Raw genomic sequence first — 15832 nt, 5'->3', positions numbered from 1 at the left:
ACGTATTACCAGTAAACTTCAAAATTTGCATATGATTCATCAAGTTTACCATTGAATGTAACAGCAGTATCATCATCTCGTACGATCCTAGACCAGGTTTGGGAATTACGCTGATATTTCCACTTGTTTGAAATAGCTACCTAAAAGTGATTCATTTCTTGCTAATCGTTTGAATTCATTGTTTAGTAAATTGGTTTCCCTATTCTAATTATATCGGTCAATAATTCTCGAGGACGAACATGGAGACAGACAAAGAGAAGGGTAAACAGAAAGTAAACACTTATACTTAAAAAAACCAACAGCTTACTCCAAAATAACTACAAACAGACATGTGGATAAACAAATAAATGAAGAGGTTCAATGGTGGTTATTGAAAATTTGGCAGAAAAAAAAAGAACCACTGTATATTGCCAATTTTTTGAATGTTTAAAAACTTCTCAAGTTCGATGTCAACCTGATCGTCGTCATCATCGTAATTGCTGATTGTTATGTCATCATCAATATTTGTTTCCAGTGGATTAATATTAAATCGTTCTGGCTGAAGTAATAAGCGCATATCACTAAAGCGTTCTAAATTTTCACTTTCGTTTTTCGTCTGACTTGAATTGTTGCACTTCATTTACCTATTATTGTGATTCAAATTTTCAATCCTTTTTTGCACGCAAATAATATTTGCAAACCAATAATCAGTTCTTTAGCAATAAAGATATTTTTCAAAGATTATGGAGCACCGTAATTCGATCGCCTTCTATTGTATGCTCCAATATTAGCAATCAATCAGTGAACCCTTACAGAAACACGGTTACCAGAAAGTGTCATCATTTATATACATTACATTTTAAGAAACGTGAAAAGCCAAATATAATGATTGAGAGCATTACATGTTTCCTCAGTACCACGTTCTCAATTTTCATAATAGCACATCGATTGAGTGCATTCAAGCGGCGGAATAGAGCTCGTAGTGAATCGTCATCCAAAAATTCGTGATCTCGTTTTACCGAACGAATATCTATTGGAAAACGATGTTCTGAAATTTGAATTTTTGGAAAAATTTAACTAACAAACTTAGAATGTTTATGAACTGTTCCAATTATGTATTTCCTATAACTTTATTCATAAAATTATGTTGAGAATAGTCATACCAAACAGAATATAAGTAGACAACGTTCTTGTCTAATCAATTCAACAATGTTTTGAAACTTTCTAACTTTCCGTAATTTCTATCTCTTCGAATTTTTAGGAAAAAAAATTAAATTCCTCCCAAAATGGGAAATTTATTTATGCCTTCATAAAGTCGTGCATATTGTGGAAAGCCAGCATCACGTAACCAGCGAACACATTCAGTTGCTTCTTCTTCTGAAAATTACTTGAAATTGCGCATAGACAAATATTGTTAACTAGTAGTAATAACCCTAAAATACTCCGAGACAATAGATTCTTGGACGAAGTTTTTCTAACTCCTTTGTTTAAGAGACAGATGGTGTAATAAAGATTCCTATATCGTATCAAAGTTTTGTGGAAATTTGCAGAACAATTAGCAAATTAAATTAGAGTAAAGAATATTTTCAAGAGCTTAAAGTTTCAAGACTCTAAAATTTTGAATCTCGATAAATATCTTTAACAACAACAATCTCAAAAGTGCGAGGTGAGATAGGACAAGAATAAAGTTAAAATCAATCTGATAAAACCTTCAAGTATATATTGACACTATGATAATCATAAATGATTTTCCACTAATACGCTTGAATTTTATTTAAGGCGAAATAGAAAAGAAAATGAGACAGTCATATCAAAAAATCAACAAAAGTGTAGGAAATGGTTTAATGGATTTTCTTAATCATTTCGACGTTCCAACAAAATATAACTTTACATTTTCTGATTCTAAAAACAAATAGAATACTAAAGGAAGCATAAAGCAATTGTTCTATTCCTGAAAGATTTCAAGCGAAGTTCAGAAACCAAATGTTGATTTTTCAACGTTCAATTTCAATTTACTCTCACTATTTAACAGCAGAAAGCATTCATTCCGTTGAACTTTCCCAAGAATGTTAATTTTCCCAATGTTGAAATCGTACGTTGTAAGTTATCAGAAGAAGTATGGCATCAAAGTGTCTTAAGTAAGCATAAAGCGTAATTTTCATCAAAATTTTCGAATAAGAATACAAAATCAATATATTTTTGTAATAAGTAATCAAAGCTTTAAATAAAAGTTTAAATATCTCAAAAACGAAGAATTTCCTACTGTTAACCAAGTAAATAGAAGAAGGGAATAAGTGAGCATAACATAAATGTGAAATGAAAAATATTCGTCTTATTCCAGGAAAAGGAAAATGAGAGAATGAAGAAAGAAAATTGGTGAATTGGAAGGAACCATAAAACCAGAAAGTTGATGAAGAGCGGTATTTGAAAGATAAAATAGGACTGAAAGTGGATTCATAATGAAGTGAAACATGAACTACGAATATCATAGAGCGAAAAAGAAGAAAATTTCTTTTAAAGATTTATTGAGACGTATCATACATGCACCGAAAATATTTTAGTAATGTGTTACTTGCAGAACTTGTTGCTGAGAAATGGATAGGGGAAGGTGTCTAAATGATGTAAATGCAACGGACACTGTCAAACGTTTATCATTGGAAGATAGTTGAAAAATGATCAAAAATTAGATAGCACCTTTCAATTTTACTTAAAAATGAAATAAGATGAAGTACTTCTAAAGCTAAATAGTCATTTATTGCAGCATAACAATACGATATACTGTTTATTGGAAATCCATTTAAACCGTCACAAATAATTGCCATATAAAATCCATCTTGAATATCGCATCATGATATGAGAACAATAATAACTACAAGATGGGAGAGATATTGTACGAGTTTTGAACTAAAAAAAGCTGAAAAAAATACCATCACTAGGAAAGATCAAACTTTCGGCACTAATAAAAATTCCATGAATGCAAGGATGTTAAAATCTTAAATTTCTGTCAGTTAAAAAGTGGCATCATTTTAAAAAGACGAGCACTGAAATAACGATCGCAACGTTCTGATAATGCCACTGTATTAACTTTTTAATAAAGTATTGTAGAAGATGTCAAAAATGGAGATTCGGTTGTCCAACAGATGGAAGAGATTGTCAACCTCTAAAATAATTAATTTTAACGAATTTTTCCAAACTAAAATTTGAGATTGCAATTTTCATATGTGTTGTTCTATACAAACTTGTAGTTGCATACTATAAATTCCACCTCTATTACTAATATCAAAGAATCATAAAATTCTAGAATATTACTTTTCCACAATGTATATGAATTAGTAGAGAGATTTCCGCATACTCCAACCTTCCAAATACAAATTAGAAGTGAATGGTGTCAGAGTATACGAAATTGTATTTGTTAAACGCAACTGTATTTATTGAGAAAAACCCTGGAATTTTAAATATTTGCATAGTGAATCATTTTTCAATGCAGAACTTTTCATATATTTTTTTTTTAAATAAGACTTAGAAAGAGTGACCGACGGAACTGGAATCAACTGTATTGATTTTTACGGCTTTTCCATTTCAGCTCCATCGCAGAGAATTTTATGGAAGCCATATAGATTTCTTGGACAATAGAATTTAGAAATGAAGAGATAAAGTGGATAATTTCCATTCCTGCTAAGACAAACTTCGAAAATATGAAATCAAAAGTTTGTACAAACAGTTCATTATTTAGAAATACTAAGTCATTCTGAATTCTTGCCAGGAAGAAGAGTATATTTCAAATGGTTAAAGAAATAAAACGAAATTAAACAAATGGTATACGATGAAAAATGGACACCAGAAGTGAGATAAAAAGTAAATATTCAACAAAGCATGACATATGATAATTCTGCTCTGTCATCCCAATTTGTTCTAAATTTATGAAGTAACTTCTTATTTCCTTCCCTTTTCGACTGATTCTGGAGAAGTTAGAATCAATAAATCCCGAAGATTCGGCTATTGATTCTCGAAAGATAAAAATCTACAAATCTCATATGAAGATGCACGGTTTTATAAAGCGAAAAAAAAAAAACACAGAACAAACATGCGTCTTACCAGGTTAACCATATTTAACAAAGCATTTTACGTAAAATTCCAGCAGCGTCACAAGTCTTGATCTGAACCTCCTGAAGTTCAAATATTGCATTTTAGATTAAGACTGTAACAAACTGTTTCTGGGAAAAACGAATTATGTCTGAAGTAATGCCATTAGGGGCGCCACAGTTATTTTGAAGATAAGGTTTATAAGAAACAAATGTGGCTTCGCTGAAGAGTTTGCGGAGAAATCAAAATCAACAAGTATTGAAAGACATAGAAAGGAAAGGAAGAGAGAGAGAGAGAGAGAAAAGTTAATGATATATCTGCTTCCAATTAAACTTTTATTTACTGTTCCATTAATGCTCTCTAATGTTTTTGTGGCACAAAAGAATCGTGCCTTACAACAAACGCATCGATGATACGGATAGAACTGAACTGAAATCAACACATTCTGATAAGACAATTAAATGTTTCAAGTCAAGTCACATTTTATCTTGAAACTATATCGGAATAGGAATGACACATTTGTTCATTTCTCTTCCGAAGGATGATTTCAAATAAAACAGGAGTAGTAGAGTGTGAAAAATTAGTAAGAAATGAAATTTAAAAGAACATTTTTTGCAGGAAAAATGCTAGAGTTCGAGAAACCGGAAAAGAGAGAGAACAAAGGTCACCTCAACAACGATACAAGAACAAATTAATTAAAAATTTTGCGGAATCCTTGTAATAGGAGCGCTTATATGAGCAAAAATTAACTCACATATTTTTCAAGTCCCCTAATTTATCTTTTCAGAATTTGGGCAACTTAAAAAATGGTGAAGTAAAATCTTAAAATTTAATTTTATTAACAAATTGGAAGAGAACAAAAACAGGAGCATCTCTGATGCATTTCTTTGTAGAAATTTTAAGCAATGTTAGTAAAAGTTCGCCAAAAAGTCCACTTATTATATAACGGCGAAATCAATATCTCTCATAAATAAGCAACGGACGAGAAAGCCTAACTTACCGGCTTTCTGCTTCTTTTGTGTATACAACTCATTGCTCGTCTGCAAATGAAAGTTCAATTTTACGAAATTAAATAATATCGCAAAGAAAATATGAGCACAAACTTTTCATGATTTTATAACATGATCTCTTACATGATACCTATGCTTAAACAAGTTGAAAGTACATTCCTCTTAACGAACCTGTTCAGTAAAATCGACATTTAGCTCTTCACAGCTTTCTGCTCGTTCCGGAACACGTCCAGCACTGAAATCAAACAAATCAGACGCTACTACCACCGATAAAGCACGATTTTCCGTATCCAAACGAGGTGAAGGTGGTGGTGGTGAACGAACTTCTCTGCCAATCGTGTCCATTTCAAATGATGATGAGTCTATCTCTATCTATAAAAATCTCATTTATTCATTTGATGTGCAAATTTTTAGCAAGCACTTATTGCAGACACGGTTAATGAATCATCATTAAATTACCTGCGCCAAGTGAGACTTATTCTTGTCAGCATTTGGCTGTTGCTTCTTGTATCTACTGCTGTGGCACAAGCTGATCGCAGCTGGAGCACCTGGAGTCATTGGGGAGCTCTCGCTATCAGCCAAGCCAGAGCTAACACTAATATCACGCTGAGATATAGCGCTGTCATTCGGTGATGCCAAATTGTCCATAACTTTCGGGTCATGAAACAAGATGACATCATGATCCACTTTTGTCGACGGTGATGTTGAGTCTGCTACTAAAACTAATTCATTTTAATACTTGATCTTCCAACAGAGGTAAAATTTCGCATTATCAGTGCAAAATCTTATCTTTGTTAATGAAAAAAAAAACGAAAATATGCGATTTCGATATTCTAAATTTGGCAAATTTATAAGCGATGGTCAGGATTAAAATAACCTGACAAAAGGTTTAGTAAACAAGAATTTAGGAACGATCTGCAGCTGCAGTTGAAGAAACCTTGCAGAACCTAATTTTCAAAGCTGGTTGAGTGCGACGTTTTTGCTATCATCTAATTATCTTCTCTGTTCATCAGCTGATTAACTTATTTTCGAAAATTGATTTCCATAAACCAAAGCACAAGTAGCATAATATTCAAAAACACTAACTTTGGTGAAAGTAAAACAATCGGAAAAATAGAATCAAGTCTTATTCGCATTGCTTAAAATAATTTCACACCAAATTCACAGCAAATTGGAGAAAAGTCAATTCAAATCTAAATAACACAAACCATTGTTGTCTTTTCTGGACAACTGAAGCGAAGCAGTAGCGGCGGTAATTGCAGTGCTACTAACATTTCCCGAGAGCGATGCCTGCAGTGTTGCAGTTTGCTTAATTCCATGAGGCACATTATCATATATGCTACCATTCATAGATCCTTGTGAAGAGCCTTTCCGTTGGGTGGTCAAGCCAGTGGTACCACTACCATTACCATTACCCGTGGTTGATGTAAAACGTCGGAAGAATTCTGCAATAGAATTTCATGAAAATTTCCAGCAATACATGTTTTGCTTTGCTTAACAATGAACTTCTAGTTCTCTGTTCCAGAAAGATATCAACAGACCAAAGTGTGGTCATTTCCGCTCTTTCTGTCGTAAACTTTTTATTTCATTTCTGTTTCCACCTAAATTTCTCCAACTTTCCAACAGATTTTTAAAAACAAAAAAATCAAATTTTTTAAGAAAGGAGTTCCGGAAAGTTTCCTAAAGCAGCACAAACATTAAACTCAAAAACGAAGGACACTATGTTCGAATATGCCCAAAGATGTATGCAGCATTATTGAGACACAAAGATGTAATTCATTCCAAATTTGATGAAAAATAGAAAAAAAAAAACAATTCAGTGCGTTGTTTGCTTATCAAATGACTTTCAACCAATTTTTTTTTTCCAAATTTAATTGGGTTTGAAAATTTGCTTTACACTGAAAAGACATTGCTATTCTGGAGGAAATACAAAGTAATGTTAGCGAAGAAAGGACTGGTTTGATAGAATATTGAAGAATTCATAAAAATTCTTTTTTTTTTCTCTTTGTAGTTTATCAAAATCGGTTGGCAAAGAAATGCAATGAGATTCTTGATTTTTTAATTAATTGAATTTGAGCTTGAGGAAAAATGACTCATCTATCCATCTTTTGCCACTCTAACTGCAAATTCGAAATCAGATATGCATTGGATTTGAAAATAAAAAATAATTAATTAAACCGAATGAAAAATGTAAAATAAGCATTAACCTCGAAAATTTTGTACGAATCGAATCATCGCAAGGAAAAATGCAGGAAAGCGGTGATAGGTAGGAAGAGAAATGGGGATGACAACGATGACAAAGCAAGCAAACAATGACAAGCAATATAATCATATCAGTATCATAATCAATCATATCAGTGAATGCTGTTGCTGCTGCTGCTGCTGCTTATAATTAAAATATAGACACACGCTTAATAGTATTATAGTGAAAAGAAGTGTGGTGACTAATGGGAGATCGCAAACAGTTCCTAGCTAAGCAGAATATTTTAGAAATGTTAGCCTGAACGATACAAATGATGTAATGTGGCGCTTGTTGCAATACGAAATGGGCAGGTTGAGTCAAAACCAACAGAAGGAAATTCTGATTTCATTTGAATTGTAAGGAATCATCATAATTGGAATGAAAAAGTAAGGTGAGAATTTGACAGGAATCAGTTATTTTGAAATAATTCTTACATGACTCATTACCATAATAAAACCTTTATGTGTTATCATCTCCCGAACATATATAATGACTAAAAACTTAAATCGATCAGTTTCGAAAATTTTAAACATGTATTTTCAGTAACATCAAAAGACTCTATTAACAGACACTGAAAGCTACCAAATACCCTTACTTATTGCTTTCACAAGTAGTTCCGTGTCCTAACATAGCTACAATAAAAGTGTTTTTTTCTTTTTGGAAATTTTGGAAATCCCTTCTAATTTTTATTGCTGAGTTAAGAGGGAAGGAATGAAGATGCGAATGCAATAATTTACGTCAACTGACCATCTGCTGCAGAAAAATGGACGATTCGACATCTACTGTAAATCATTCTCATGTCTATCTTTGTCTGAATGTAAATGAATGACCGATCGATCGCTTGCAAAAAATAAAAACAAGAACATGAAGAATAAAACAAAGGATGGAATTTCGGTATTTTTAAAGATTCAAATAAAAATTCTCGTTTTCCCAAATGTAAAAATCAATCCCAAAAATTTTTCATTCCCAAATTAGATGCAAATATTTATTTTGAGAATGACTTAATATGGTTTTGTTAGAAAAAAAAATCGGAGATTTCAAGTGATATAAAATAATTTATAACAAAACTTGTTCTTAGCTATGAATGATATTTCCATCAATAGAGTTATGAGTATGGATAAGCTGTGATTAGAGATAAAGTGAAGATTGTCTAACGGAGATCAGACCTTATCCAAAACAAACAAACAGTTACAAATAATGTATAACAGACCATTCTGATTCTTGGTCGATGATATCCTGTTTCTGGAAATATCAGACGGAATTTCATGTGACAGAATTGATTCACTATGTCGAATATCATTTGTAAGCTGTAAAAATGAAATGAAAAAAATTCTATTATAGCTTGAATGTTTGTAAATTGTAAATTGCTATCACTTATTGATATCAAATGGAAAATTAGGAGATAAATTAAAATCTAGTTGAAAACGTTATTTATTACTTTTGCAAGATTTCCACTGGTGACAGGATAATGCAATTCTCGGTTTGGCACAACATCCAAATCCTCAGCATACTCCAACAGCATTGCTATACTCTCGTCAATACTTTCCGATGATCTGCAAAGATGACAACCTAAACCATACTTTGTAATAGCGAGAAATTAGTTCTTCCTAAGTCACGAGAATTACCGTAATGCAGAATCTGATATTCTTGACTCTTCTAGATAAGATTGCTAACATTAAATATGAGAGATATAAGTATCTGTCACTTTTCTTTTCAATTCTTGCTGCAACAGAAAACATACTGTATCTTCCTTTCTTCGAGCAAACTACCACATATTTCCGTACTTTTGCGCGACATTCTTTGAATTTCCTTGTCAACAGTATGAGATGATTCCGCCTGTGTTAAAATACTATCAGGTTGAAAATGATAGAATTACTTACTCATGCAAGCACTGCGCCTATACATTTCGTTCGCATCCAAATTTTACTTAACTTAGTGGTAATATTATTTTAATGTAGAATGAGCTGTAATTCATTTTCTCAATAAAGTAATTTTCAGAGAATAAATAGCTTAAGTTGGCAGCAGAGATGCGGAGATGTTAGTGATGCACTTACAATTTGATTTAACGAGGAATATTCAGGGTCTTCAGGAAATCTCGGAGACTCTGTTGTAGTAATAATAAGTTCCTCACTGTACTGATCCTCAATGGATGATTCGTTGAGCCAGTCGAAGGAACTGGATCTGGATAACGAGTACGGACTCGTCTGAGTACCAGTTTCCTGCAAAGTTATATTCTTCTGAAGTAACAAGTTAAACATGAATCTCTACTTCCTATCTATCAATTAATTGTTCGAAAATATGTAAATTTGAGAATTTTGAAGACAGTAAGTGGTTAGAGAAAGATTAATACAAGAGTGAGCAGAGGTTAATGTCACTTTTTGTTCGATTTTCAATAGAAAGGAAATTGTCTCCTGAAAATTTAAATTTCAATTTGTACTATCCAAGTTTTTTTACACTTCACGTTTATTTTAAATATATCAATTTCTTTTTTTAAAAAAAAGCCAATGTATTATATCAATTAATTCCGTAAAATCTCCAGATATAATTTGAGTGATTAAGAAAAGCAATTTTCAGCAGCTTTAGTTATCAAACTGTGCTTCGGATTTGTAGAAAAAATGTGACAAGTGGATATCATAAACTTAGGTCAATACGATTGCTCAAGGTTATAACAGTAGATGATTTTTGCACGTTAACAGAAAGAACAATAAGTACGTTAATGGCGTGCGCACGCGTGTTCTCTGACAAATTCTACATAATTATTTATATACATGTGTGTACGTAAACATGAATTCATGGTGACTATAGAATTTCGCAACAATGACGGCTCGACGTGTAAAAGTTGATCTGCAGACGATAGAGGTCAGAACTCACAAAGCTCAAAACAAAAAAGGGCTCCAAATAGACGGCCAAGTTCAAAGGGATAACTTAATTCATTTTGCAAGACGGTACATGGTAATTTAACCGCGACAAAGTTTCTTGACAAGGAGAACTGCAGCTTTGACGATCCACAATTATTGAAATCATCCAAAGTATAACGTTAACTTTATCACTACTGTACTCCAAATTCATAATAAGTTTGAATTTAAATTAACCGGTTGATGTTTTCCTCTAGTATTGCTTGAAGCAGTAAAAACAAGAAGAAAATTACCGCAAACTTATTTATACGCGAATTACCACCAATAAAAACAAATAAACGAATAAGCAAATAAACTACACAAATATTATAACATGTCGATCTAAATTAACAAGGACAAAAAAGAAGAACGAAACTGGTGCCAAATTAAAATTGTTCATATCCCCTAATCCCATGAATACTTTTATCTTTCCCAAAAGTTTCAAATCTGCTTTTAAATCAATTGATTTGAATTTAACTCAATCCACTTTTAGTTTATTTTTTATACCTTGCTTGAATACTACTATAGTTTCATAGAAAAGTGATATAAAGCATCTGAACTTGAGATGAAGTCATTTTTTTTTTGTGCACCTTCAAAAATTAAAAACAAATGCATCCACCAACAAATAAACAAACGAACAAACAACATCGATGCGGGAGGAAATGATGAGAAAATAAAAATATGGCAGTTTGTTCAAGCAAGATTATTACTGCAACAAGAGGACAGCAACTTCGGAAATATTCCAAAATCAAATTCCATCAGTATGCCAAAACCGACAGGTTTTCAATTTTTACAGAATAATCATTGCGGAGATGATTTCTCTTAAGCGACAAATGCCACTTTTATACATCGTTAACCGACAGGGGAAAAAATTGTTAAAAATGTGAATGATAGTAAATTACCTGTTGTTCAGAAGTGGCAATAATGGTAGCAGTTGTGGTTGGTTGTTGAAGCTTTTTATTAGTGAGATTCAATGATTTAGGCTTATCTGGTGCCTTAAAACGTGTCTCTTCCGCTGCCTGTATCAGTGACGCAACGATGCCGTGTACCGATTTACTGCTTCCCTCAACGTTTCCACTTAAATCGCTACTTATAACTGCTGTACTTGCAGCTAATGTTGCTGTTTTATCAACTGGTTGCTGAACAGTTGTTAATGTTGAATTTGGAGTGCTACTATTGTTCACTTCTTTGGTGCCATCAATAACATCACCAAATCTTTCAAGCTTTTGCGCACGATATTTAGCCTGAAAATTTATGAAAATTTCAAGCAACTGATTTTTATAAAAAAAGATTTTTAAAGTATTTATTCTTATGCTTTACTTTTATTTTATTATTGAAAGTTGAAGTTAAAATCATTAAGGTAAAGGTCAGTTTTCTTAACTAATAAATGAAATTCGTTTCAGTCAATGACCTGACTAATAAAAAATTTCGGAAGTAATATTAAAAAATCCTCTTCAGGATTTCTTCAGAGAGTTACAAACCAAATTGTGTGATAAGATATAGGATAGATTGGAAGAGAAAATCAAAAGGAAAAGTGAATTATGGATTATATCTCGGAAAGCACCATTTTAATTGCTGTATATGGCAAGTGAAAAGGGATAAGTAAATAAGAAAACTAAAAACAAAGCATGCAATGTGATGTAAGTGTAAGTTACATAACTTAATGATTAATGAAACGGAATCGAAGTGAATAAATGCAAGTTAGTGATCGGGAAATAGTTTATCAATCAGATAATAAATAAATGGTAAAAGTGTCAAATATTATGATGAGGGAAATGAACATAGAAAACATCTTTCTATCGCAGTGAATGCAAAATCTGACCAAATGATAAGAGCGATCATTGAGAGTCACAAAAAATTTTAAAAGATGAAGAATAGATGTCACTTCCTGTCATTCAAATTTCAAAAAAAAAAACAGTCAATATGAAGAGATAATTTTACACCGCAAGCATCTGAGTGAAAACAATTTTCTTTTTATTATTAAACATCAATGAATGGTTGCATAGAGGAGTGGTTGCATAGTGAAGCAGAAGATGAAGTGATATACTTCAACTAGAGAAGAATGCATGACAACACATTTTTGTCCATTTGAAGATGCTCATGGTCATTAGTAATCTCGATATCTCATGTCCACAACTCATCCATTCCATTTCGAGAATAATTAATGATACAACCTTTTGTATCATGCATTCATTCACAGAGATACGATGCAATATGTTTTTGATGTGTTGAAAGAATACGGATTGTACGTGTTGATGTTATTTACAGATAGTTGTAGTAGTAGTAATGATACCGTTGATGGTTTTGATGATGAGGACGAAAATGTACCGGTCACCGTGAACATCATCTTAGCCACTCACTTAAAACAGCCGATCTTCTTCGTTTGGTATTTTCTGATAATTTGTCTTTATTATCAATATCAACTTCCTTGTTTCAAGTTCATTATCCTGATCACTGTAAAACTACTATATCTTTGTACTGCAGGTAGTGCTACACCATACGCGATATAGCATGAAGTGTATGCATGACAATAAACAAAGGATGAAAGTGAAGAATGTTATGGCCGTAATATCCAACAAAAGGTCAAAAGTCAGGCACGTGATAAATGATGGGATAAAACTGAAGACAATAAAGGAATTATCTAAATTCCGAAAGGATAAATCCTCTGATTTCCTTTTCACAATGGAATTGGAATATTTTATTACGTAACAATTCATCCCTTAATAGGTCGTTTATAACAAACTATTGCACAAATTTCAACCTCTCATCCCTTTTGATTTAATTTTCATCAACGAAAGATTGAAACTATGCATCAATTTGAACTTCTGTTCAACTTACTGACAATCATTTAAGGAGCGGGAATGGTTTACTGTAAATTTAATGCAAAAGAAAGTTGGATGAGAAGAGCAAATCCACCTTGAAAAGCATCCTTTTTAAAATTCTAACTGAAGGTCGGCCAAATCATCTATAAAAAACCGCTTCTGGAATTGACTTTCGCAGAGATCCCACCGAGAAATGATATTTGGATAGTTAATGTGTAAATGAACACAACAAATGTTGACAAAGTGGAGAAAATTCGATGACTGATGGAAATTCCGCAAATTAAAAAACGTGTTAACTACCGTTTGAAAGCAAAGAAGAAATATGTATACATGGACATTTCTTCCGGAAACAAAGGAACACCGTTATCGATAAACTTGTCAATTTTCGAATGTTATATTTAAAATCAAGGGATGAAATGGTGGAGAGCGGACGTAACTTGGTAGGACAGAGTAACAAATATACTTGAATGAATGCATAAAATGAAGATATATAAATGTTGACGATGGCAGCCGTTAGAGTAGAATGACATGTGACAACAAATTGGTAGAAAGAGTTGTAATAGCGGTGACTGTCAACTTATCCATGTGTAAGGCATGCCACCTGATGACGCATATCTGATATATCGATATGTGTAACTTACAATCGCTGCATTTTGTTGGGTAATATCCGCTCATCCATTAGGATTTACGTTTATTAATCTACTGAATTTCTCATGAAGACAAGTGCGCAGGGAGCGAGAAGATTGAAAATATTTGGCAACAATGGCAAGAAAAACCCATCCAGCAGCAACAGTAACAACACATTCCCTACAATCCCAATAATTTCACCTAAACTTTGCCGCTACCATGAATTTCTCTGTCTATTCTGTAAATAATAAGAAAGTGAATTCAGGTAATCCTACTCTTTCCGGATTAATTTATCGCTTTCATCTTTCCGAAAACTATTTAATCATTCAATTGGAAATGCTCCTATTTGTACAATACATAACATACCATTCAAATATCATTACGCCATGCAAAAGATGCCTGCCTAAACAGCCTAATAAATCGAAAGTAACGAAGAAAATGAAATGTATGCTCTTCAAAAGGCTACTTGTAAGCTCAATAGTGAGAAGCGTGAATAATAAAAGAAGAGGGAAGTGGAAAAGATGATGAAGGACAGATAAACAGAACACACACACACACACACACACACACACATATACATACACATACACACATACACACACATACATAGACATACACACACGCACATACACATATGTAAACAATAATAGTGCCACTAGTTGAAGACCCTCGAAAGTAAGCAGTACCCTTTGTCCTGTCATCTCATCTCGGAAGACGAAACGAACAGCTCACTGATACAAGCAGTGAGTGGACACATTGGAGGATAGACGGATGGACGGATTATTCAGCAAATGAAATCCTACAATATCAACAACTTTCAATACTATCAGAAACGCAGCTGCTTGAAGGCCTACCGATAACAAATATTATGTCTTAAGCTCTCTCATGTGTTGCAATATCCACTTTATGGTGACAATAAAATCAACGCAACAATTACCTCCCTAAAAAGCTATGAGAGCAATAAGTGTGGAGAAAATCCCAATAAATTTACCCGTCAAAGCTCTTTCCGTTTAACCTTCTATCAAACAGAATTAAAGGTTTTTTTTTCTCATAACGTTGCTAATATTATAATTTCGACTATTATCTCAATTTTAGCGGTCATTTCACATTCCTTCGAAATTCATCTCAAAAATTCCAAAACTGCAAGAGGAGGAAGCAATTAGAAGCAGGACAACTTAGAGAGAAGGGAATTTTTCCTGTTTACATAAATGATTAAAGATAAAAAATCAACGATCCGTGAAAAATCGCTAAATGACCAAAAGGGGAAAGGAATTCTCCCTCATTTGTTAAACACAGTGAAAATTTTGCAAATCATTAATCCCAAAAAAAAAGTTTCCAGAGTCTTTTAATTTGGAAAATTAAAACAAATTTTTTTATTTTGACAAACTGCGCTTACATTTCCGATTTTTATTAAGTGCAAATATCTTAGAAAGAGGGAGAAGGAGAGAAAGAGAGAGCTAATTCCAATGGCACAACCAATTTAAAATTAAGCACTCTACCGGATCCGATCGCTTCTAAAAGGAACTACCGAATGAAATTAAAGGAAAAAGTGAGTGATATATATGAATGGATCCAGATAAATTTAAATTTGCCATCAATTTAATTCGTTATTTATCAGAAGAAATACTACCATAATTCTCAAAAATAAAGGGAAATAATATTTCAAATGAATGCTACAACTTTTTCAACTCCAAATTTTTTCATTTTACAATTATGGAACAGTAAATGTGAATTCAATGCAAATTATAAATGGCTTTTATTTGGATGGAAAAATAAATAAAATTTCTGAAATTTAAAAAGTGTAAGAAGAAGAAAGAGGAAGAAGGAAAGAATGTTTATCCTTACATTTTACGTCAATCGACAAAAACGGATTCCCTGAAGAGGACCAATTCTGGTAGTGGATGATGTTAAGGGGAAAAAAACCGAACATTTTCTTCTTCATCATCATTCCTTCTCACACCCCCTCCCCCCCCTCCCCTCCCTTTTTGGATCTTAGAAAGAAGGAAAATTTTGTTATTGCTTGAAGTGATCAATTATTAAATACTCTTTTCATTTCGTTTTCCGGTGAAGATGGAAGAAGAAAGCTGACTCAACAAATTCCTTTTTTATTCATTTGATTCATTTTCAAATTTCACAGCATCTATTTTCATATTTTCAAATGCAAAAAAAAAAAAA

General features: G+C 32.7%; 3 protein-coding genes across 3 annotated transcripts in view; 1 reads left to right on the top strand and 2 right to left on the bottom strand.

Moving 5' to 3' along the window:
• Nucleotides 1-1312, bottom strand: part of LOAG_17014 (hypothetical protein) — a gene marked incomplete at its 3' end in the record, with an annotated part of 4045 nt that extends 2733 nt beyond the window's left edge. The window contains exons 1-4 of the mRNA XM_020449673.1: nt 1285-1312; nt 882-1027; nt 455-538; nt 50-140 (exon numbers count right to left, since the gene is read on the bottom strand). Of these exons, the coding sequence (XP_020306761.1) occupies nt 50-140; nt 455-538; nt 882-914 (208 nt within the window). The 5' untranslated portion in view covers nt 915-1027; nt 1285-1312. The remainder of the gene's footprint in view (nt 1-49; nt 141-454; nt 539-881; nt 1028-1284) is intronic.
• Nucleotides 1313-5000: 3688 nt separating this feature from the next.
• Nucleotides 5001-12657, bottom strand: LOAG_17013 (hypothetical protein; the record flags this gene model as incomplete). Its single annotated transcript, XM_020449672.1, has 10 exons — nt 12502-12657; nt 11111-11452; nt 9369-9533; nt 9056-9150; nt 8753-8867; nt 8525-8621; nt 6281-6517; nt 5532-5788; nt 5244-5444; nt 5001-5102 (listed from the first exon to the last, which is right to left on the bottom strand). Exons 1-10 carry the CDS (start codon nt 12553-12555, stop codon nt 5001-5003), a joined length of 1665 nt encoding a protein of 554 aa, XP_020306760.1. The 5' UTR covers nt 12556-12657.
• An 896-nt stretch (nt 12658-13553) lies between these two features.
• On the top strand, nt 13554-14424 carry LOAG_07079 (hypothetical protein; the record flags this gene model as incomplete). Its single annotated transcript, XM_003142613.1, has 3 exons — nt 13554-13617; nt 13923-14125; nt 14323-14424. 3 exons carry the CDS (start codon nt 13554-13556, stop codon nt 14422-14424), a joined length of 369 nt encoding a protein of 122 aa, XP_003142661.1.
• Nucleotides 14425-15832: the final 1408 nt, after the last annotated feature.

This window comes from Loa loa, assembly GCF_000183805.2.
Source record: "Loa loa unplaced genomic scaffold supercont3.34, whole genome shotgun sequence".
NCBI classification, from domain to species: Eukaryota; Metazoa; Nematoda; class Chromadorea; order Rhabditida; family Onchocercidae; genus Loa; species Loa loa.
This window is presented reverse-complemented; position numbering and strand designations above follow the sequence as displayed.